Genomic DNA, 25,602 nt, shown 5'->3' on the forward strand with positions numbered 1-25,602 from the left:
AATCGTATGACCATTTTGTAAGCTGCAGCTTTAGGTATTTTAGGTTCGAGTTCATTTGCACTGTGTTATTTTGACAGACGTTTCTGTTATTTTGTCCCTTCCATTCAAATCAGTAAGGGTAGGCCAAACCACAAACTCCCTCTTTATAACATGCAATGCAGTACATACAAATAGTATAAATAATAAACAATATAAATACGCATATACATCTACGGTTAAGTATGTTTTACCTACCTTCACTGCTGCTTTATGTTAAAAAAAGGGAATGCTTTTATTTTGTAACTTCGACAAAGGAAGTGGGTCTCCTTCGTCGCTTCAATAAACGTGACTCTTGTGGCTTCACCATCCTCCCACAACACAACACTACACTACTCTGTACCTGTGTTAGACACAACACAATGGGGCTGTAATGTCAGCGACGGGCGAGATCAGAGCATCATCTGAAGAGTACTGAGCCTGTGTATGGATTTAATGATGATGAAGAAGAAGAAATTCAAGTTCAAGGTGGATTTTGAGCTGGACGAGCTCTCGTCGGTCCCCTTTGTCAACGGTGTCCTCTTCTGTAAAGTCAGACTGCTGGATGGCGGGTTCTCCGAGGAGTCCTCTCGGTGAGCATGTTTGATTAATACAGATGTTTTAAAAAAACTAACAGGACCTAGTTAGCATTGGTTAATCTAGCTCCGTAGCTTCGGGTTATTAAGATACGATCATAGCTAATCACCTAGCAGGCTACCTAACGTAAACTAGCTAACGTTTGTCAGTTTGCCACTGTAACGATATTTCAGTGGTTCAAATTCAACGTTACCGTTCACATTTTAACAGATGAGCCAGTCAGGATTGTAAACTATATGTCAGCGTCGACTGGAGAAAACGTGACGACTGCTGCTGGGAAATATCCATTAATTAATTGCCATTTTCTTAATGTTTAAGGCGACAGCTGGTTGTATTTCACTGGCTAACTTCCTCGCTTTACTGTGGAATTGATTGATTGACATAACTCCTATAAAGCAAAATACAATTCAATTGCTGCTAAATCAGTACTGTCTGTTGTTTTGATTATAACTGATCGAGTCAACTGATTGTTGGGGACAGAGCAGAGCTGTATACCAGTACAAGTCATTTACATTAGGACAGCACTTTCTCAAATTATCTCTGTCTCATGTATTTTCCTGTAAAAATAAATAATAAAAGAGAGTAGAGCTGCACCTGATAATGATTATTTTGATTACCAATGAATTTAAGCAAAAAAAAATTCTGGTAATAGAGCCCCACAGATCAAGATGATATTGTCAGATGTCTTGCTTTATCTGACCAACAGTCCAAAATCATCTAGATAATCAGTTTATCATCATGTGTGACAAAGAAAAGCATCAAATCCTCATAACTGGAGAAACCGCACATATGTGACGCCTTTGCTTAAAAACTGACAAAAATATTCAGCTGATTGTCAAAATAGTCGCTGGTTATTTTTCTGTCTGTACTGATCAATAAATCCATTTACCTTTGCAGCGATACCATGTTTGTCACCTGTTTGTGCAGCTAAAACTGTAAATTTGTTGCCTACACTATGAGGGATTTTTAAAGAAATTAAACTGGTGGATGCCACTAATTGTTTGGCATAAAGAAAATGACATACCAGTTTAGGGTCTACCTAGGGGTCCACAGCAGAGTGATAAAGTTATTGTTGCTTTCAAATTGAGACAAGCAAAGAAGCTTGTTCAGGGCTTTGACTCATAAGTTACAGTTAAACAGACCACTGTTGCTCCACATCTCATAGACTACAGAAAGAAAAGCACAAAGGGCTGCAGCAAACAACAATTTTCATTCCTGATTAATTTTCAGATTATTTTCTTGAGAAATCAACAAATCACTTGGTTTATAAAATCTCAGGTAACAGAAAAAAAATGGCCATTTAAGTTCCCCAAAACCCACGATGACGTCTTCAGATTGTGATTTATTGTTGCTTAAGACCCAGAAAAACTTGAAATCCTCAGAACTGAGAGTCTGGGACTGGATCATTTTTGGTTTGTTTCCTTGTAAAATAAGACCAAGAATTACTCAGTTATCAACATAGTTGCAGATTAATTTTCTGTCAGTCAAACAAGTGATTTATCTGCTAAATGTTTCAACTCTAGAGCATAGATTTGTTATATTAATTGTCTGAATAACTATTGTAGTAAACCAGTTTCAGGCCACCTGCACAGGTCGTGTCATTTTCCTGTCAGTCAATCCCCAGAAAACTGAGACATGTCCCCCAGCAGCTTGCCTTAGCCAGTTGTAACGACTTGTTAACACATTCTGCAATCATGTATGAAAACTAGTTCAAAAGTGAGCAAAAAAAAAAACTTAAAAGAGTAGTTGCACCTACTGGAGAGGGCCATGGGTTACATCAGACAGAGAATATTTGGAACCACTGCACAAGGGCAACTGCAGCAGAAATATGGTGCTTTGCAAAATACTGGCCATAAAAGAGGCTGTTAAGGGGAAATGGAAGACGTGATACCAAATAATTGGCAATGAAGGGAAATTACCCCCAGTATACCCCATTATTCATTGTCACCCAAGGGTTCACAGCAGTGTCACCATAATGCTGTAAAGCTGAGGCAAGCAAAGACGGTCATCTCCTCTGTAACCTGTTTGTGCTTTCACTCATAAATTGGACTGGCTTCTGACATTGGACAAAGGGAAAAGCATTGTTTTGGAGGCAGGCTGCAGGGATTAGATGGCTTCACCCTGATTATATAACAAGCCTTCTGTTGCTCTACACTAAGTAGCTCTTATAAAATGGCTAAACAGAAAGCTCCAGTGTGCACTGGACTTTCTGAGTCAGGATGCACCTAAGGTCATGGCATTAGGGTTTTAATATAGCCACAGTTTTCTTTGTATATTTCTTCACATGCAAGCAGCCAGCTACGGCTAAATGAAAAGACCATAAGAGGTCCATAAAATCCCCAGACAGTGAAGTTCTGGCTCTAATTAAAACATCCTGTTCTGCCTCTGTCGTGTTTTAACTCCAGCCCTTTGTACTTTTTATGTCTTGGCCTATAGATTTTACTCAAAAGGATGATGAGGTTACAAGTCTGAGAGGGTATTAAATGACACTTTTCTGCAGCAGTTTGATTTGTTAGACCCCCAAACTAGATTTCCTCTCACACTCTTTTGAGTCATCCCTGCTGTGAGTGTAAGGGAAGTGGGGATTGTTGTTTTATGAGCTTTTTTTTCCCTTTGGTGTGGCTTGTCAGCTGAACTGAGCTATTGTTTCAGCCCTACTCTAGTTTTCCTTGTTATGTGTTTACTTCTTTGAAAATATAACATTTTATGGACAAATTCAGACATGATACTTCCATTTCAGCTCAGACACAGGAAAGCCCTGCATCAAATTCTTGTCATATAGATTTGTTTTCTGTGTAGGGGTGTGTTTGTGAAAGTTTACATCTGAAGTCTGACCACAGCTGCCTTTAAAAGGAAAACAGCTGTAGTTGAACGAGATGTCCGACCTCTAAAGTAGAGAGATGAGAGTGACGACCTCCGCTTGTGCTTAAAACGCTCACTAATAGGTTTTTTGCTTTGCTGAGAAGCACTGTGAGCTACAGTACATGTAATCAAGCCTGAATTCCTGAAGCACACAGTGTCCAGCTGGGTGGGAGTTCCCTTTCCAACTCTGGGAGTTCACTCTCTGAAATTTCATCGACCTCAGGATGAAGTCAGCGTTTGTAAAACGTTGGCCGCACATCTGCTGCTTTTTATTTGTAGTGAAGCAAGGACACAGGCTCATGTAGTCAGTCTTAAACGTCTCAACTGTAATCCCAACACCCTGTTAATCGTTTAAGTCTCATGTCATCAACGCTGCACTAAAACATTTTCGGCATGTATCCGTCAGTCTTTGGCTCTTTTTGTCACTATCTCAGATGCAGACACTTGCATAGATTTTTTTACTTGTTGCATCATTTTCAGTCGTACTGCATTAGGAGAGGAAAACTGTCAGCTCTCTCTGCTCGTGCTTAAATCCAGCAAAGTCGATTGAAATGAATGGCGTGTGGGCCGTCTTGACAGAAGGGAGCTGGTTAGGTGAGTGGGAGAGGAGACGATGCCAGTGAAAGGGAGGCCATCTGGGGTATCGTAATGCTGCCCACGCACATGCAGTCTTTCTCTTTCACTTCATCTCATCCTCTCACTGAGAGTAGGCTTCACCTCACGATCATTTTAACCTCCAGCTGCCGGAGGACATGTCGTTTTCCATTTCTCTCGTGCCAATTCGAGCCACACCCTCTGCCACAACCTTTAGTTTCACCAGTTAAATTAATCAATAGGTGAAAACGGCACTGTAATGAATTAGTTCATTTATTAAGCGGCCAGAAGAATCTGAGGATAAGCACATAAGCTCATATTGGCAATCTGAATCAGCAGCCTTAAGCAGTTTGTTAATCCAGTAGTCATTCAGCCCAAGTGGCTTTCACTGTTATGTAATAGTGATATTTAAATTAATGAAATTAAGTTCTACACTTCAGGGATGTGATCAGGGCTGAAATAAGACAAGGCAGGAAATCGACCAAAGAATCTGCAATAAAAATAAATCACTATGCATGTATGAGTATGCAGGGTGCAGCTTTAAACCTTTTGGTTTGGTACAGATACAAAACATTTTTCAATAACCAGCTTTATAAGCAAAAAACTATATTGTGAATATTTTGACAGGTATTGTGATATGAGTCACAATTTTATTTTGTAAATTTTAGAATTTCTTTTTCACTGAAAAAAAAAAGATGATGATGTGATTTTTGCTGAGGCATGTTCCCTTACACCTGGAGGATATGATTTGTAGGCCGGGGCATTGTACCACAACCACAGAGCAAAAACCCACCAACAGAATTTAGGGGTAAGCCAGAGACGTCACTTCCACAAAAGTGCAGTAGGAATAAAATGCTAATTTAGAGCTTAATCATAGGTACATGACAAGAGAAATGCTTTTAACCCAGTCATGTATTCAGAGCAAAAACACCCTTTCTCATATACAGTGTATGATGCATTTCGATTCTGGTACAGAGCCAAATAGTTAATCAGTGGTCATAGTGTGAGTTGTCCAAACCACAAAAGGAAATGAACCAGTGACTCGCTCTAATGATTGAGTTCCATCAGGAATGAAATCCCAAACTCTGTCAATGTTTGTTACTCTCTCTCTACCCATTGAATCTGGAAGCATTATCTGATATAACATTTAGTCAAAGCTGTTTGTCTAACATAGCTAAGCCCACAGCATTCAGTCTGTGCTCAACACATACGATTATCTGACCTTAGCTTTTACTGAAAGAGGTGATTTCCTCTCACAGGGAGCCAGTGCAGGCCAACTGTGTCCGATGGAGGAAGCGCTTCTCTTTCCCCTGCAAGATGAGTGCCAATGCAGGGACAGGTGTACTGGACCCCTGTGTGTGTCGTGTCTCTGTCAGAAAGGTACAGTATGTGGCCACCATCACTTTAGATAAAGATACATTCTCTGTTGTTGATCCATAATCTTGATGCTTTGCATGTGAACGAGCAGTATCAGGTTAAAGATGCAGCAGAGAAGGTTTTTGTGTAAATAAAAGTCTCCTGGTCTCGTCAGTGTAAAAATAAAGTTCTGGTATTGGTTTTGTGCAGTTTTTATGCGGCAAATTGAAACTCGAGAGTGGAATGTGAACTCTTAAAACTGCAGCTAGCAAGCACAGCAGTCTAAGGAAAACAGACTCATCAATGTGAAATCTTTTACCTCTCATCCTTTTGCTAGCTTATAACCTTTAGCCCCAAACACAGATGTGCTCTGTTCAGTCTAATCATGTCATGTTATGTGGCTTTTAAGAATGTAAGGTATAAAAAGAGTAATAAAAACAATGACATGAACCAGCCTTCCTGTCAAATGCATTTTTGTGTATCCACATTGTTTCTGCAAACTGTTTCTGCAGCCAAATGCATAAAAGTCTGCATAGATTTATGATTAAAACTGTGTGTACACAGGAAGGCAGAAATACGCATACACAGTCTTTTTGTTAGATTTATGAAGCCACACATATGCCTGGTTCTTGGCCAATGGATGTTGAAACATCCTTAATCATCCGTTTGTGCATCAGAGCAGCTGTCATTATGCACAACTGTTACGCAAGGCTGTGGCTATTTATAGCATCCATACCATTAATTTATGACATATATCTGTAAACCATCATCACTGCAATATTTCAATCATCACTTTTAAACTTAAGAAAATTATCAATGATTAATGTATAAGAAAGTGCATTTGCTATTTAAACAACATGGGAGCTGGACAGGAAAATGCATCAGTATGAAACTAGCAAAGACAGTTGGCGCTAGGTCCAAAACAGAGCTGTACATCTTTCACCTTTTCACACATTCTTCTATCTTCAATAAATATCAGCTGATTGGTGGAAACCAGTATATGCATGGTTTTTGTGCATTCACATCTTTTAAACGTCTCTTCACTTTTATAAAATGTTTCTTTTCCCACCCCAAGTATTTGGGGAATTTAGTTGAATCCCAAACAAATTTGATGGACAGAATGATCATTAATCTTTTTTAACTTGACTTAACATGGATTCGAATTTTTTTTTGTGTAACATTTTAATTTCACATGTTTATGCTTCTCCTCTCTAGGAGCTGAAGGGCGGGAAGGCATATGCAAAGGTAATATGTTCCCATACTTCTGTTATCCAATCCCCATACCCTAACCCAACCTCCAGGTCACCTACATTTATAGTAATCAGCCATATTGATGTAGATAGGCTTGTGAGCCCATAGCAAACAGATGGCCCTCACTGCCTGCAGGTTGGCTCATTACTGTATGTCATGTGTTCTCCCTCTCACTGTTTGAAAGTAATTATTTACTGAGCTTCTAAACCTCTTAGTTTTTCCATAAATATAAAAATGGCAGAAGTTTACCAGTTTGTCACTGAAGGAAAAATTATTTCTAAGATGTGTTAAAGTTGTTCAGTTTCTCTGAAGTTTCTCTCATGGTGACAGTGTCCTTTTACATCCAGAGATTGTCACATTGCTGACAGGGCAAAAGATCAGTCCCCTGAGAGCAAATAAAGTTCACCCCTTGTCATTCTCTCTCCTTCAGCTCGGTTTTGCGGATCTGAATTTAGCAGAGTTTGCCGGCTCAGGGAATACAACCCGCAGATGTCTGCTGGAAGGCTACGATACCAAAAACACTCGACAGGATAACTCCATTCTCAAGGTAACATTGAAGTTACGGTAAAGCATCCACACCACCCTGATTTGACTTCTTTAGGAGAATACCTTGCTGTTTTGAATACAAGTGTGGTATTTTTCTCAACTGGGAACGAGGTGGGGAAAGGTTTTTGCATAAACATCTAGCACTGTTAACAACAACAATGGCCAGGTGCCCAGATAGTCTGTAAACTGTAGCCAGTGTCATCTGTGGAAAATAACTGGAAAAATTTGATTTTTGCCTTCCACCTGTCATCATCTGCTGCATTTCATGAAGAATTAGTACAACCCCTAATGTTATAACATTTATAATAAATCAGTGGGAAAAGATTCACCGTGGTTTTTAAAGTTGTTTAAGTCATCAGTTGATTAATCTGCAGTTCTAATGTGACTTCTCAAGTTTAAAGTACAGCTGTGTTTGAACCAAAACACCCTTCCTTTTCCTCTTTGAATTAAAAATCCATGCAAATAAGAGCCTTGAATGCAAGTCAAATCTGAATCAATTAACAAGTATCTTGTTCTTGTCACAGGTCATCATCAGTACACAGCTTATGTCCGGAGATCCCTGCTTTAAAACGTAAGTTAAAATAACGCCTTCTGCCTTTTTATATATGATGTTAAATCTGGTGTTGTCTGCAGTTGACACAGTCTTGGGTCAGTGTTGGTTTCAGCTGACTTGTAGCTCTGTCACTTGAAATTCTTGACCTTATAATTTTGATTTGATTGGAAAATTAATTACGAAGCTGTTTTGACCAAAAAAGCTGATCCTGACTGTGCCATAACTTAAGGCCATGTTCTCTGTAGTTTAAGCAGTGGGTTGTTATCTTGCTCAGTCTTTATAAAGATTAATTTCCTAAATAATTCTTTGCCAGAGTTGTGACATCAAATCTGCTGCTGAGTGCATTTGTTTGGGAGCTGTTCCAAGGAGGTGTGGTTCTTACAGCCTCGACAACATTGTGCTTTGTCAGACTTGGGAAAGTTTCATGGGAATCAAACAGTATTACAGGATTATGCAAGCCCAAGCAACTGTTAGCTAATCAGATTTTCACTTGTCAAAAGCACTGACTGATTTCACTCTGCAAGTAATATACCACAGGTCATTGTAACAGCTCCTCTAGCAGATATATGGTTTTCAGTTATAGTGTGTATCAGCACAGAGAGATAAAAGCTTGCTTTACCCAAGGGCAACACATGACCTAAAAATTATTCAGTAGTCTGTATATTTATGACAAAAGCTTCATCTTCTTTTCTCTGTACAGCATACTCACTGCATACTCATATAGCAACCAGACTGGTCTTTTTCCCAATGAATCTTATTTCATTTTCATCAATTATTTCATTTCTTTCTCCCCATTTCCCCGTTTTTGTCTTTATCACTTTGCTTTGACACACTGAAATACAGTAAAGAAAATAAAGCCTCATTGTCTGTCCTCCGTCCTCAGGCCTCCCTCCACAGCCACAGTGATCGGGATCCAGAGTGACGGAGAGAGCCTGCTGGAGGAGAGGAGGGGAGGAGACTCACAGAAAGGCTGCTCTGGTGAGATCAACCACACCACATTACACTCCTCTGCTCTGCTTAGTCATGCCATTTGCTTTTTCAAACATTTACAGGGACCTAGTAGAGAGCTGCTGTGTGCTGAGCCACCTTTAGTTTTGGAGTTACTAACACAAGAAGTAGCAGCCTTACTGTTTTCTCATCCTCTCACTGTTGCTGTCTTAAGCTACTATCAATCACCGGCATAGATTTACATTAAGATGATACAGATATATTCTTACCAACTTGGAGGAAATCTAAAATATCCCTCTCAACCACAGACTGTATATAAAGACCTCTTATCTTGACAGTCTCTTCCCATTAAAATTTTAGGTTGTGTCACAAGGCTGAAACAGATTTTCACTTTAATGTGATCCCGTCTACTCAGTTGTGTGCTGTAGACAAACTCGCTGTGCAGGAGTAGATTTGCTCAACCGTGCCTCAGTGCTTGTCCTTGTGACATCAGTTTCTATTCTGTGTAGCTATCTACATAGCAGATCTAACCGATGATGATGCAGACAGGATGAGACTGAAGTGTACCACCTAGATTCAGATCAGGGAAGGGCATAAGTTTTTATTTTCTTTGATGGAGTGCTCTGTTGTATCTAAGAAACCACTGCTTCTGTAACACCCTTAGCAGTTATAAGGAAGTGAATGTACATCACTTCTAAAATTAGCAACACAACCTCTGATTTATCTCAACCTGACTCTTGAGATGTTCAGCTCTACCCTTGTGTCCCTGCCTACCACTGCCTGCTGCTGCTTTACAGTATTAAAAAGTTTACACAGAGAAATGGCTGGAAGGCTTTTATTGTGAAGCAGCCACAAGAGGGGAAAACCTTATTTGCCATCAAAATTAGCATCTACATTAAATCTGATACAGACTAGTTAGTTTTATCGCATTTTTCAGCATTTGTCTGTTGGTATACTGGTGAACTGGTAAGAATAGTTGCAGATTGGTAGGTGAAGTCAAACCTCAAACACTTCTTACTACAGAGTCCTGTCATATTGGAAGAGCATCACATGCTGTGATCATGGTGCGGTTATTCCAAATTTATGAAAATTTAACTTGGATTTTTTGTTCTGTATATGACTATTGGCAAGTTCTTTAGTTAATTTACAGATCTGATAACCCATGTCTCACTCTCCATGTGTGCATCTGTGTGTGCACTTAAGTCTCTGCAGTATGATGCACTTCTGCTTCATGTAACTGCAATTTATCTTCCATCCACTATTATGAAAATATTTCTCTTCCAGCTGTCCCTTTCCGCTACATTTGCCCCCCCCCCCAATTACTCTTTGTGTGTGTTCATGTGTGAACACATCGCAGTGTTGAACGCTTGTTCCTCCTGGAAGCTTCAGAGTGAAGCGCAGCTCTTTCATGTATAATTTAAACTAGCTCTCTTTTAGATTTGCTACAATCTGCTCCAACCCTGTAGGCTCTTAACATGGTTAAAAATAGGACTGTGTGCAAGTCAGTCTAGGCAGCAGGGGGGTGTGTGTTTGCATGTGCACAATCACACGTGTATTTGTCGGCTGTAGACGATGCTCTTTCCTGTCAACATCATCATGTCTTCATGTAGTGCAGGTGCGTGTGATCAGTTCAGATGGAAAGTTTCCTCTAATATGAGACAATGTGATTTCCTTCAAATTGCAGAACTGCCTAAGCTTTTATACTGTTATCATCTTGGGAAAAATATTGTTATAGCATTGCATCAGGAGTTTCCCTGTCATTCGCAGCCCTTCTTCTTAACATGATTATTTTTGCCTGAGCAAAACCAACACTGCGTCCACACATTTGCCACCTGTGGTCACTCGCTCATTAGCTCAGGGAAGCTGAACTGAAGGAAATCTACCAGGGATGCAGAGAGGGGAGTTTTCTCTGTTGTTGTATCTGCTGCTAGTTGACAGCAATAAGCAAGAAATCAACAGCACATTGACAAAAGTTTGGGCTGTGGAGAGGAGATCACTGTGTTGTTTGCATGTAGCAAAGCAGAAACTCGGTCTATGTCTGTAGCCTTAATCGAAAGTTGTCCTAGACCAGATCTTATTCATTTTAACACACACACTTTGTACAGCATCAGGGGCCCTAAGTTTCAGGCTACGTCAGTCTCACCTGCAAAGACGAGAACAGTGTGTTGACAGTGTGTTGAGAGCATGTGTACTTTCACGTTTTTACTGTTTCGATTTTTGGTTGACGACAGTCAACCACAAATGTTTCATCTCAGGCATGCATTGAATCAGAGAATTAGCCAGCAAGACCTCCACAGGCTCCATCTTTATTTTGCCTTCGTTTCTTTCTGACGATAAGAGGAAGCATAATAAAAGCTGTAATATTTTTACTTAAGAGATGGCAGTGTGTTTTGTTTTTTTTTTTTTTTTGCAATAGAACAGACTCCTCAAGACCTTTTCAGGCCTTTGTCATCACCTGTCTGTCTTTTCCTCTGTTCTTTTTGATCCAGCAGAGAGTCGAGAGGGGAAGTGTCCAGTTGTTTCTGATGACCTGGGGGGCTGTGGTCACTCCCGGACATCCAGCTACGCCAGCCAACAGTCCAAACTTTCAGGTATGCACACACCACATCTAAAAAAAAAAAAAAAATACTGTTGTTGGCCTGATATGGATGGCAGACAATCATACAGAACATTTTTGCAGATGTAACGTAACATATATGTAACCGTCCACTGACTAAAACTAGTTGCTCCCAGCTTCCACTATGTAACTCTAATCTTTTCCTCTCCTAAAATCATTTTTACTGGAGAAAATGTTTGTGCACAGTCAAACAGAAAAAACCTTTTGACTGAGGAGGAGGAGGGAAGCGATAAAATAATTTTCCAGTGACACTTCACTAGAGCAGTTCAGACCTGAGGCTCAAGTTTCCATTACAGGCAGATCAGATGACCGTAATAAAAGATCACAGGAAGTGGAGAGAGGCACTGGGAACAGCTCTAATGGCCCTCTAATTCTGAATTTGAAAATGTATTTCCTGCCACATGTTAACTCTTGATAGATTTATTTGAACCACATATTAGTGTGGGAGAAGTTTGCTCTTCCATGGATTGCAATGAACTGATGCCTTGACATCTCTTTTGCTTTAAATGGCTTCCTGCAGACATGATAGGCATGCGATTGTGTGGGTGTCACCGCAACTGCTAAATCATTAAACACACTGCAAGTTGCAAATCAGATTTACTGGATCTATTTTAATTCTGACGTTAGGCAGTAAATCAGTATCCTTATTCTACATTTATCTCCACTTAGGAAAGCAATAACTGGACTTTTATGTGTTTATGATATCAAATTTATCCTCCTTCATTGATGTTGTAAAGCAGATTAGACCACCTGTGCTAATCTTATGAATTAGTAGCAGGTGGTTTGTATCTCTTGAATGCTACAGAACATTTTTATAGGATTTAAGTACTATTTACTGCTGTTGTACAATTTTAAAAATCATTGCCCATCCCTCTCAGGCTACAGCACGGGTCACTCCCGCTCCTCCAGCATGTCAGAGTTCAGCCACCGGAGAAACCACTCAGTGGGCAGTGCCTCAACAGGCATCGGCAGCATCCCAGAACCCAGCGAGGACCGAGACAGAGAGACCAGACCCTGTCCTGCGCTGCCTGAACACCCAGTCCCCCCCACCACCACTAGCAACCCACAAGGCACACCAGTACGGAGCGCCTCATCCTGTGAACGACTCAACAGGCGAGTCCTGTACTCTGTACTATTTAATGAAGAGAAAACAGACAGCAAGTTAAACATGATAACTTATTCTTTATTGTGAATAATGACTACAAAACAGAGTGGCAGTTATTGTAGGGAAGTTAGCAAACCGCAGACAAAAATCACACCTGAGACCTGTATTACGTTTCAGGAAGCAGCTGTCATGAAGTCAAATGCTGTGAAGCAGGGCAGCAGAAGAGTATTTGTGGTTTCATTGCGTGCTGTCAGTAGACGCTCTTATTATGTGTATTAAAAAAAGTAATAAGTAGTTTGTGGGATCTAAAAAATATCTAACTGTGAATCAGGCAGAGCAGTTTCTTAATCTCAAGCATTTTATCATGTAGTTCTGACGTCATTATTACAAACACTGTAGCATGTTTTACTTTACTTTGTTTTCAGATTTGTGATTTAAAGGAATGGTTGATTGATGTCTCTCTCAGGTCTGTATGTAAACAGGAGGCTACCACCAAAAGCATGAGTCTGTGCTGGCTGCTCAGGAGCCTCAAAACAACAACAACAACAGCAAAACTCCTGACTTCCCCTTTCTACAGTCTCTGTGCTAAACTAGGCTAACAGGCAGCATGTAGTAGGCTTCATATTTACCTACAGACATGAGAGAGGTATCAATCTTCCCCTCTTTGTAAGAAAGCTAATAAGTGTCTTTTCCCAAAATGTTGAATTATTCCTTTAAACATAACAAATTGCTAAATTAACATGAGATTTAGCAAATGAGGGTAAAAATACATAATGATAAACAATACAAAACATAGCATATCTGTTCCAAGAGACAGATGACTGAAAACTGGGCTGAAACACCTTCTGTGAGCAGTATGGACCAGAAGCACTTTCACTAGTAACAACATACAACAACCAAGGATCTACTGCTTTAACAGCAGTAAATTGCTCTGGTAAGTGTGTGGCTGCTACCAAAAACACGTTTGATGACAATGAGTCAACTAAAACAGGAATCATTTCCATCTGCTTCAGTGGATTCTCATGACTCCCTGGTTGACCACATCCCCAGCAAAATAAAACTGCATTTTCAGTTTGCAGTGGAAACCATTAGTGGTCAAATGGACACAAAATGATTCTCCTGTTATCTTCCCATCAGACACCCAGTGAAACAAGACTCCATGGAGTCTCAGCTAAAGAGAATGGACGACACGCGGGTGGATGCTGACGACGTTGTGGAAAAAATTCTTCAGAGTCAAGACTTCACACCGAGCCTACTGGACTCCAGTGCTGAAGGTAAAACACACACTAAGAAAACACAGTGAGATCGTTATATAGTCTTTTGTTTATTTGGGTTCTCTATGTACATTATGTTATTAATGATTAATAAGTGCTTTATAATTACTAATAAAGAGCCAATATACTTCTAATATGCATGTTAATAAGCAATTCGTTAATGATGAGTATATGTACTTTAATATAAAGCATTATCTAATATTACTGTTAGTTGCTGCTCCTCTTTCGAGTACTACTATATGTGCCAAGTGCACAGCTAGTTTGCATAACACAATAATTAATCTTGACAGTATTCTGTTACCCCATGAGTCAGTCTGGGTACTTTGAGGAGTAGGGCATTGTTTTTCTTTCCAAGGTCTCATTCTGCTCAAAGCGAGGAAAAGAAAGCTGCTGTCAATATGTGATTATTTTTAGATTGCCTAGCAACTGACTGCTCCTCATGACAAGAATTATACAGGAGGATGCTGGTGCTCTCTGTACTGACTGAACGTTAATACATCTGCGTCTGTTGCAGAGGAAGGCTTACGTCTGTTTGTTGGACCTGGGGGAAGCACAGCTCTTGGAAGCCATCACCTTCCCACTAGGTGAGTCTCACAAGTAGATTTAATCATCACAGTTGATTCCAAGTTTGTCTGGTAGTCTGATGCATAATATAGTAACTAATGACTGAAATTATTTTTTTGGCAACTACAGCCTGTCTAGGTTGTCTGTTGTTGTTGATTAGAGAGGGAATAGGACATTTGCTCTGTAACTCCCACCACAAGTCTTTTAAAGGATCAGTCTCAGAGTTTTAAACTGGGCCTTATTTACATTAACAGCTGCCTCGATTGGTTAGTTTGTATTATTATTTGACTTTGAGTGGCAGAGTCACAACAACACAAGCAAATTAACTGATTGAGGCAGCCGCAGATTAGCAACTCCTGTGTTCTGGATGGTAAAATTACTGTTTTTGTCAATGGAGTGTGGTAGCGGTAAAACAGCTGCTTCTGGTAAGAGAGAAAGGATCTTTCTCTTTAATGATCTGTCTCTGTGTGTCTCTCAGTGGCAAAAACAGGTGCTTTTAGTGGGCATATCTATTTTCTTGTCTGGTATTATGCTATATTTTTCTTATTGTCAACAAATCCCATAAAAAAAACAGGTGGGCGCTGTAGCTTTTACCAAACGTCACTATAACAAGAGTACAGTGCATATTTAGGGGGCTATTTTCAGCTGTGGATTAAGACAGACTAGTGAGTATTATGGCAGCAGCGCAGTGTTATGTGGTTTGACTAAAAATACACTGCAATGCACATTGTAATAAAGGGATATGTCTCCTACTGCAAAGGTGTGGCTCTAATGATGTTTTTTTAAATAGTTTTTGGAAAACTATGGAGCTCTGTGGCACAGAGGAATAAAGGATAGCATAACATGCCTTGGATTAACAAACAATATTTTAGTTTATTAGATCAATTTGTTGTTGGTTTTGCTTTTCCTTTGGATTTAAGAGGATAAAGGGGAGGATATCACCTGACCGTGCCCTGGTTAGGTGCAGTAAAAGAAACAGAATAAGTGGGAATATCATGCATTATAAAGTGTGAGCTTTACTCTGTCATTACAAGCGATGGCTAATTTTTTCCTGTCTTCTCCTCCAAGGGTTGGTGCTGGAGCATATGAGCAGGTGGTGATAAAGCGTTAAACCTGCAGCCTCTTAGTGATGGACTGACACTGCTTACATCCAAAAACTGGAGTCAAGGTTGTGTCCCATTTCAGTCTATTCCTACAGCTTGTTACCTGATCGGCACTGTGTCTGACCTGATCACTCAGTGAACGGTCGACGTTACAACAGTGCCCTCCTGTGTCTATATCTGCTACATGACACGGTAGCTTCCTGATAAGATTTTTTTAAACAGGCAGAAGTGGACAGTTGTCATCTCAATGTAAACACACACACAGCTGTGAATTAACGAAAATGAAACATTGTCCAGATTGTTCAAAAACATTTAACATGTCTGTGACTGAAACTGTCCACTCCTCACTTTCTGGATGTAGATTAGCCTTAATCTTTCTGAGGTCAATTTTAATCACCCAGCATCCAAAACCAATTAATTATAAACTCTTAGAAACTGGAAAAACAAAAGATTAATGTTTGATCTCCATTGGAGGATGTGCTCTGTGTACATCATCTACACTGAAGGGGAGTATGCCATGCATTTTCGATACATTCCTTTTGTCTCTGTTTGTTTTAGACTTCCTTCTCAAATAGGACACTCTGTTTAATATTTGCCTGTAAGCTGCAGTTGTTGGCACTCTAACAACAGTTGGTGAGAATATTTTACTACAAAGAGGAGAAGTTAAGACTTGAGCTATTCGATGTGTGAACGAGGACTGTGTGTGTGTGTGTGTGTGTGTGTGTGTGTGTGTGTGTGTGTGTGTGTGTGTGTGTGATAGCATAGTGTGTGATAACGCTACTTTTATTAGTAGTAACAGTTATCCTGCTATTTTGGACAGGTGGAAGGATATTATGATCTCCTGTAAGAAATGCTGTGTTGGCATTTTCAAAAAGAAAATGGGAGAATACAACACTTTACTTGTTTGTAATCACAGAGGTCCCTGTTCTTATCTGCTGAGGATTGTTTTAGAAAATCCTACAGTACTGATTTGCTCTACAGAGGCAAAACGCAGTAACAGCGTATTAAAATCTGATCTTTTGAAATGTGCTTTTCCATATACTCAAATTTAATACTGTAGAAATGTCGAATCTGTTAGAACTTGAAAATGTGCTTTTAAAAGTTACTTCAAATTGGGGTTTAGAACCAAGACAACACACATAGTAATTTGGTTTGCAGTGTACTTGAAGCTAAAGCAATACAGCTATATATATATATGAGAGCTAGCCTGGCCTTATCTAAAGCTAAAACTAAATCCACTTTCCCCCTGTTATCTGTAAATGAGATGTACCAATTTTGATTAACTAATATCTTGGTTTATTATTCCATGTAAGTAAATGAGGCAGAAATAATGAACAAAACAGCTACCTCCTGCTAAGGATAACTAGCTTAGCAGACCTTTGCTGTTGACTCAAGTCAAAGTCATATGATTTGGTGTGGTTAAGCTACCATTAATCACATATTTGAATGTATTAAATAGAAAATTAAATCATTAAATTACTTCATTTTACAGATACAGAACATTTATCATAAGCTATAGACTATAAATAATCAAAGTTTATTTTCTTGAATTAACTAGTTTAAAAGAGGAAGAAAGCGAAAACAACAAATTTTGTTGGTACATTCCCTAAAAATACAAATGAAAAAAAAAAAATGCCAATCATTTATGGGGGTGAAATAATAATAAGGCTAAGCAGTTTAAAGTTACAGTATTACAACCTTCTTATGTTGCGCAGATTGCAGGTCAACCTGAAAACTTTCAACCTGTTTTTTTTGTGTGTGATTTCACTGTTTCTGTAAGTTACTGCTCTCTGCCTCTGTAAATGCTGAATAGAAAAGGGGCTCCTATGATAAATATGCTATAAAGGGCATATATCTAATTCCTAGTGTTTCAGATGCGTATCTATTGTATACCTACGCTTTGCATCGCTTTTAAACTACATCTCTCCTTGAGCTCCCCCGTTGACCGGGAGGCTTACATCAGTGAACAAATCAAAGATCCTGTGACGCGTCAGCAATTTAATTAATGTACAACTGATGTATACGATAGTAAACAATGAAGGACTAGTTTAAGTAATCCACTGCCATGAAGAAAATACAAAACAGCGCCTGTATTTTAAAAGACAGAGAGTAATACAGTAATTTTGTGTGCATATATCTTCCAGCATCATATCAACTGTTGGCTCAAGCAATCAGATACACTGACGATTAGTGGTACAGAAAGAACTCTAATCTAACAGCAATTTAAATTTGCTGAGGATTTTGAATTCCTGATAGTGTCATGCATGTAGGCGTTTTGTGTTTCTAGCCTAATAGGGGATTTAAGTGCGCAGTTTGTTAGACTGAGAGCAAATTAGCCAAAGTACACAACACATTGATATTACCTGGGACCCTGTCAGGCCTATGCATTAACTGTAAGGACAATATTAGACACATGATAACTAATGAACAGACTGTACAGCATCTGTAATCTTCGATCTCCTGTCATAACCCAGAGCAGAGGTGGGATAACTTCCTCTTCTAGATTAACTATATACACGTTATATCAATATCTGCACAAGCCTCATCAGTGTATGGTGTTTTAACTATACGTCAGTGTTCTGTTTTTACGTTCGTGTGTTCTGCATGATTAAGGTGTGCTTTCGTTAGCGTGCAGAACTTGACACATCATCTTTTTCCCTAATTTAATACTGTGCCATCTTTTAATCTCAATATTTCCACTCTGAGGGAAAACCTTTGCTTGCCTATGTAGCATGTAGGAAATCGTTTTGTTCTCATTACGTATTGTTAAAAGCAGGTATCTGCACAAATGTCAGTGTTTAACTGTACATCAGTGTTCTCATTTTGTGTGTTTTTTATGTTCAGCATGGTTTAAAAGTCCTGTGTTAAAAATCACATCTAGAGGATACTGTCGTCTTTGTTTTGAATCTTTCATTGCTGATATTGTGCCATATTTTTGCTAAATATTTTATTGTTTAGGGGGAAAAAGCATTCGCACTACATCAATAAGACAGTGTTAAGTATATGATTTATGGCTACCAAATATCAACTATTGAAGGGTTTTGTTTTTTTTTTCTTTTTGGATAAAAATCACTTGTCTTACCTGGGTATACCACAGGTATGTTCATCTTGGTACCTAACATGTTGTTACAAACATGGTTGCTTCTTCTCTTCTGTGAAGCTGTTGTCTATATCTAACTGTAAAATGTATTCTCCTGTAAAGTGATGTTCTGCGCTGTTCTGACACTGTCCAGTGTTTCTTGTTAAAAACTTGTTCTTCTGACCAACATTTGCTTCCTTAACAAGTGTACTGGATGCTTCAGATGTGTACCTTGCACTGAATAAAACTGTTTAAAATCCTCAGCATGTACAGATTCCCTTTCAGCCTGTACACAATTCACATCATTCACAATATGAACATTTCCTCATGTCTGGAGTTTTATTGTGATTTTTACATTTGGACCTGTCTAGGTGGCTTTCAGTTCATACACTCATATTGAGTCTTAAAGCTAAATAGTTAAATCTGAACAAGTCACCTACTTGTCCTGAAAACAAAGCTGCATCCTCCAGATCAAATATTTGTGTCCCAGTTCTCTTCTTGTTCTGCAGTGTGGGAGCTCTGCCTGGCCTCTGCATACCCGCTGTCCTCCAAATCATCATGAGCCTCCTCTTCTTCAAGCTCTAAGAACACGAATGAATGACAAACAGTGTCACAACCACAGAATTATTCAGTTCTCAAATTCATAGGCTGAGCAGAAGAGCAGGGAAACACACTGTGAAGTCAGCTGATGATAAGTGCAATGACCTGAGTTGTAGTGAGTGATGTGGAAACTAAGCTCTGTGAACCACTTAACTACTGTACTTCACTACCATGGAGCTTGTGTGCAGTTGAAATAGCGACATCAGCTGGACAAACCTTAGTACTGCAGCTCCATGGTGCAACTATGGGTCCACAACTCCACAGGGAACCTTCAAGTCCAACACCAGGATAAAACAATGACATTGTCCTGGTATCTGATAGATCTATACAGTCTACAGTTCTGTCTGTGGCTGACCAGCACATCTTTTAAGTTGTAGCATATTTTGTGTCATTTGACTTATGTTTTTTGTCTGTAATTCTACTACCTGCTACCTCTGCTACCTATCTTGAACAGGACACTCAAAAAGTGGCTGTCAATCTCAAATCGCATGATTTTTGCTGCGTTGAAACGAGGCATCAATACACATTACTGTGATATCTCTGCTCCTCAAAATCAATACAGTGCAACATCACTAGCATGGAGGAAATACATACATCACTAAAGGAATAACATGGTTAATGACTCATGTTATTAACCATTCTTACATCATTCCTCTTCTAATATATTAATGTTGACATTTTACACTTTAAGTAAAAACTCATCCAACAGTACCTTGTTCCTGGTAATTTACAAGCACAGCAGCACCATCTTGGCTCAGCTGAACTTCAGGGTCATCCATCAGTAGATGCCTGAGGTTACTGAGACTCCCACTCAGGGCACTGACTCTGGGACAGCAGGACCACAACGCAGCCAGAGGTACAGACACACACCTACCGGCAAACATGAAATAAAAATGAAAGTGGTTACTAGCTAAAGAATATGGAATATGCTTGATGATATTTTAATATTAAGAATGAAACTTGTAAGATAACTTTGATGCCACACATTCAGATACATTTTCAAGTGAATGAAAGAAAAATGACAAGATGGCTGTTTTTTACTGGCATCTATGTGTAAACAAATTTGTACAAATAATGACATTTGGGATGAAACAAGGTTATTAAGAATATTATTCCATCTTCCTCGAGGAAACACACCTGTTCAATGTGCAAGAATCTTGTCGTCTTAATACTTCTTCATCCTCTTCCTCCTGATCCTCTGACACGACTTTCCCACACATTTCAACTGGATTTCTCATCTCTGCTCCACATGCTGGAAATGTGAGATTTGATTTGTTTGAAACCCTGATTAACCAAACTAACCAAAACACCTAAATTAAGCAGTCTGGCAGTACAAACATAGTGATATCTTGGCCATATGTCTTTCAGTTGGTTTTCATTTTATTGAACCAAACCTTTGATATTCACCTGTCTGCTTCTCCTCCAGCTCCATGCATCGCTCTGACAGACATTCCTCTCCTTCCTCAGTTTGACGCAGCGTATAAGCACCACTATTCCTCTCAACGGCCTTCTCCTCCATCCATCTGCTCTTCAGTTTTTCTGCCCAATACAGCACCTCGCTCACCAAGACCCTCCTCAAGATGTTGTTGTCATGCAAGCTGGGATAGTTTATGCTGTATAGCTGACACAAAAAGACAGGAGATGTAGATTTTAAAAAATCTGATCTCGGACTTGTGCATGCAGATGATAAAAAGAAACCTTGACTGTTTGAGATGTGATATTTGTGTTGTTTGTGTCCATGATGATCATCAAATATCTCTCCAGCTGCTGACACTGATGCTGAACAATTCCAGTAGGTCAGTGTTTATTCACACACCAAAAAACTGATGTGATCTGATCTCTTATCTGTCTGCATAGTTTACTTAACTCTATTATTTAAATTAAAGGTTGTGACTGTGAATTAGAGGTTTCCATTTTCAAGGGGACAGAGAGTATGGCCTGAGGGTGACTGCAGTACAGGTGCAGTTCCTATGAGTCCCCAGAAGAGGCAGGAGACCCTCAACATAAATGACTGGTAAACAGATAATGATGAGAAAATGGAAAGCTGTAGAAGCCCCATTATTCCAGGAATGGATCTCAGAACTGGCAGCTTTTAAGAGAATGTCCCAGTTATAAAAAAAAAAATCACTCAATAAATGAGGTAGAACAATACAATAATAAATGGGAAATGTTTCTGCTGTTTCGCTCACTACAAAGAACACACATTCATTAATTAAGCATTAATTTGAATTCAGTTATAAGTATTTCTTTTCCATTTTTGCTAGGTCTAATAAAGACAGTGGAATAACTAAATTAGTCACACAACCAACTAAAACAGGAGAACCACAATCATCCCCTCAACATTAATCTGTCTGATCAGACCTGAAGGACAAATAAAAGGAGCAGCTGGCTGTTTGTAAATGATGCAGTCTTCTTCCTCTTTGTCAGACTAACTAACTACAGCCTATCACGACCAAATTATACATGTTATTTTGAGAATTTATAGCTAATTTTATTGTTTCTTAAAGTCTGTTTTCAGTACTTAACAGATTGTCTGTAGGTGTTTAAGCACCAGGTATTTTAATTCCTGTGCAAGAATGGTAAATTCAGTTCTTCCATCCTCACATCTCTCTCTCGCATCCCTGTGGGGAGGAGCTACGATGTGAAGAAGAGCTGGGAGTGAGTAAGGCAAGGATCCACGTTAGCCAAATGGAAAACACCTGTGGTTATATATCTTCACTCCAATGCCACTCCAATTCCAACCAGAGAGAGTTGAAAACCAGAAATTAGTCCAGAAATTAAACATACTCACTAGTGTGTGTGAAAAAACATCCTCTGCATCGTCACCAAGCAACATGTTGCAGCCACTTCTCCCCCCGAGCCGACAAAACACCCCAATCTGAGAGCAGAAGCCGACTGTCTCCTGCTGGCCTGGTGGTGCCTGTCCAACTCCAGTGAACTCCACCTCATAACCGAACTCCAAACACACCTTCACAGCCCTGAGGAAGGATGTAGATTTAATAAAATACAACACTGGTGGTTTCTGGTTCAATTCATCCATTAGCATTACCTGTCACCACTAACTTCATTAACACTCTCCACACAAAAAAGCAAATATGCCTGAACATGGATCTTTAAATACAGTGCACTTTACCAGGATCTGAACTCTGCTCTGGTCCACTCAAACTTGTGGTCACTGTGCCTGAAACCTGCAAGCCCAGGGAGAAGGGGGTTGAACTCTGAGTTTGGGGTGCTGATGATAACTGTCGCTGGCGCCATGTAACCAAACACCACCTCAGAGAAGCGCTCCACATCTGCAACAGTGAGGTGCTCTATGCTGGAGGCAACCAGGGAGGAAACATGATGATTAACAACAGAACAGTGGAACAGAAAGCAAAAGAAAGATGAAATCAGCACAGAGAGAAAGTAATACAGAGACGAAAAGATGTAGAATCAAAGGAATAAGAAAATACAAGAAAGACTAATATTCATACTAAAGCTTGGTTTATACCTCTGTGTAGTATCGACACAGAGCCTACAGCCTGGCCTACGCTGTTTTGAGCGTTTATACTTGTGTGTTGGGGTGTCTGCGTCGCTCTGCAATTACACTGCCAAAATGCCAGTAGGCAGTGGGGTTTCTATGCCACTGTGCTGAGTTTCTTTGTGTGGAATTGGAGTTAATACATTTTGAAGAACAGTTGCTTTTACTGAAATTACTGCCACGCAGAAAAAAAAGAAGACATTGGAGGAGATAGTGTGTACAATCACTGAACTAATTGAGGCAGGCGAAAGGATGAGTTTCCTCCACTTGTTCGGCCACGGAGAGACATGTACAAGTCCAACCAAGCAGACCAATCACAGTAGTTGCAGTCTGCATTGCTGTGACATGTAGTTGCATTTCTAGGAAAGTGCACGTCAGGCTATGGTGTATCTGCGGTGTCAATTTACCGCAGAGGTATACACTGGCCTTACCAGATGCCAGAGCATTAATGCTTTAAGATAATGGGTCTTAATGTTACATCAAGAGCCACTTACAGCTCTATACTGGTCACCAGATCAAATCCTTTGAGGCGGGCGTCTCTCTGAGTGACTGATCCCTGGTACAGCTCAATGCGCAGCTGATCGTAACTTGGCTGCAGATAGTCAGTTGATAAAGGAGCTAATCCATGCCTGACAGAAGACACAAGCAGAGTGTACACATGGTCAGTTCACACAGCAATAGTTATCACAACAAGACGCACAGGGCAACCTGAGGAATCAAAGATCAACTGATGCTCTGATAATCACTTGATCCTTATCCACCAAGCAGATGGAAAAGAGGTTAATAAATGCAACTTTTCTTACCAACTACATGTGGATGTAGTAAAAACTTTTTAAGGTTGGCAATTAATATTAAATGTTTAGAACAATTGCTATGTTTCTGATAGTTAGCGTTCTCATTTCAAATAATTTAAAAACTTTGGGTTACTGCCGGAGAAACAACTGATATTTAATTTGGATCTGAAACCAAAACCTTAGAAGGGTTTGTAAATAATCAGTAAAAGCTGGGGCACCTGTAGACACTGTTCACATAAACTTTCAAGTCAATTTATTTCCATTACTGCAGGAAACCTGTAAAAATGTTGATTTATTTTCTTTTGTTCCAGGTTTTTTTCCCCCTTGAGCAGTTTACCGCTGATCTTTGTACCATTTAAGGTTAGTCACTGGACTTGAACGGCCTAAAATTCAATAAAAACTGGGAAAAGGGGGGTGTTCTAAAACTTTTGACCAGTAGTGTAAGCATATAGTTGTATACTTAAATTTAGGAAAATTATATAATTTGGTTAATTTTTTAAAGTGAAAATTTATAAATATATAAAAATAATCCTACCTCAAACAATACAAATCAGCATTTCTTAAAATTCCCTCTAATGCCCTATTACTTTTTATTATGTGTATTAAAAAATACAACATAAAAAAATAAAATAAAAAAAACAGGAAAAAAAATCAAACAGTAACGGGGGGGTCTTCAAAATTTGAAATTTATCCGAAACCTTTACCACGGCAGTTTTAAACTTTTTCGGACTATTTTACGTACTTTTCATCCAAAAATCATATGTAATCATAGATTAATCTGACAATCTTATTCTATAAATTAATTGAGCTGTGGTAGTCGAACTATTTAGTTTTTGAAATGTCAGAAAATAACAAGCTCTACGAAATGTGCACCTCTCATACCGTGAAACAGGCTTCTGCATATTGATAACAGAAGAAGGAAGCACGTATTTCAGCCAGCCAAGAATGCAGTCATTTATAAACATACATACATCTTTTTTTTCACTTTGGTGCCGTTGATGTCCACTCCGACCAGAAGTTCAATTTCACGGTGAAACTTAAGCTTTTTGAGGAGACAGCACTCACTACACCCCAAGTCCACCACCTGAAGAGGTCAGGACAAGATGTGTGAGAAATGTAATCAGCCAGAGGAGTAAACATTTGGCTACAGGCACCAAAAAGCGAGTTATCACAGAAATGAGCGCAAAGTTTAATAAGGAACAGCCGCCGCTAAAAACGACTGCAGCTAACGTTAGCTCTGTTTCGGTACAGAAACAGGTAGCTATCGTGATTAGCTTCTCGTCACTCAAACAAACGTTGGCTTTGACGCCAAAGTTTTGAAAATAAATATAATTCTCAGTAAGATGTTAGCTACCTTTTTGGGTTTGTTCCTTTTGACAAAATCGATGACAAATTGATGTCTCTGCCTGTGAAGCGGCGGACTGAACACTGGCTCCATCTTTAGCTAACGTTTGTGTCCACAGCTCCGCCGGCCCACAGAGGGCGCTGTTGTAATTCAGTGTCGACGCAAACCAAAGACAGGTGTGTGTGTGTGTGTGTGTGGGTAGGTTGCTAAAATGCAAATAGTATAAAAAATGATTTTTATACAGTCTATGATAAAAAACCAAAAGACAAATTTTCCAATCGTCAGTTTTTAGGTGATAGTCTGTTTGTCGGTGCACTACTTTGGATTGAAATTCTCAACAAGCATCTGGATGGTTCACCCTTAAACTGAGTTCATTCATGGTCCCAGAGGATCCTGAATTTGGTGGTCCTCTGAATTTTCTCCACTTCCGCCTCCAGCTTAGACACAAAATAACTTCAAGGAGATGCAAACTAGATGCAAAAGAGTCAAAAAGGGGGACACAGACACAGAACACCAGAGATGACCGCAAAGAGATGCTAAACGTCTACGGGGGTACTAAGTCGATGAAGCGGTGGCACCCCTGAAAAACGATGAAATGGTAGCATCCACTTTCGAACCCGTAAAGACGTTCGAACGTAACACATTTGCGCATAAGAACAAGATCCTACATAAGCCAGGCGGTGCAACCAAAAGGAGATACAAATTAACCACATGAAAAATCAAATACTACAAAGATTCACATAGCAACAAGTTGGGGATCTGTATTTATGTATTTGGGGTGTGGGGCCTGTACACGGCTGTGCTCAGAGGCCCATTGTTTCATAATTCGGCAATGATCTTATCACAAAGTCAGAGGCATTGAGGTTATTATAGGATGAA

General features: G+C 39.5%; 2 protein-coding genes across 3 annotated transcripts; one reads left to right on the forward strand and one right to left on the reverse strand.

Moving 5' to 3' along the window:
* The first annotated feature begins 326 nt into the window (after positions 1 to 326).
* Positions 327 to 18,727, forward strand: LOC108880115 (protein FAM102B). 2 transcript variants are annotated; one of them, XM_018671549.1, is made up of 11 exons: positions 327 to 608; positions 5,328 to 5,448; positions 6,640 to 6,669; positions 7,106 to 7,222; positions 7,746 to 7,792; positions 8,658 to 8,752; positions 11,212 to 11,313; positions 12,218 to 12,452; positions 13,582 to 13,718; positions 14,233 to 14,302; positions 15,351 to 18,727. In XM_018671549.1, exons 1-11 carry the CDS (start codon positions 463 to 465, stop codon positions 15,391 to 15,393), a joined length of 1,143 nt encoding a protein of 380 aa, XP_018527065.1. In that variant the 5' UTR covers positions 327 to 462; the 3' UTR covers positions 15,394 to 18,727. The 2 variants fall into 2 exon arrangements, with proteins under 2 accessions (XP_018527065.1, XP_018527066.1); XM_018671550.1 differs by having other exon boundaries at positions 11,215 to 11,313.
* Positions 11,253 to 24,915, reverse strand: henmt1 (HEN methyltransferase 1). Its single transcript, XM_018671548.2, has 10 exons — positions 24,733 to 24,915; positions 24,350 to 24,462; positions 23,079 to 23,213; positions 22,198 to 22,380; positions 21,856 to 22,042; positions 20,472 to 20,685; positions 20,202 to 20,316; positions 19,777 to 19,934; positions 18,905 to 19,045; positions 11,253 to 11,330 (listed from the first exon to the last, which is right to left on the reverse strand). The coding sequence occupies exons 1-9, from the start codon at positions 24,814 to 24,816 to the stop codon at positions 18,936 to 18,938; spliced, it is 1,299 nt and encodes a 432-aa protein (XP_018527064.1). The 5' UTR covers positions 24,817 to 24,915; the 3' UTR covers positions 11,253 to 11,330; positions 18,905 to 18,935.
* Positions 24,916 to 25,602: the final 687 nt, after the last annotated feature.

Source organism: Lates calcarifer, linkage group LG17, assembly GCF_001640805.2.
Source record: "Lates calcarifer isolate ASB-BC8 linkage group LG17, TLL_Latcal_v3, whole genome shotgun sequence".
In the NCBI taxonomy this organism is placed as follows: domain Eukaryota; kingdom Metazoa; phylum Chordata; class Actinopteri; family Centropomidae; genus Lates; species Lates calcarifer.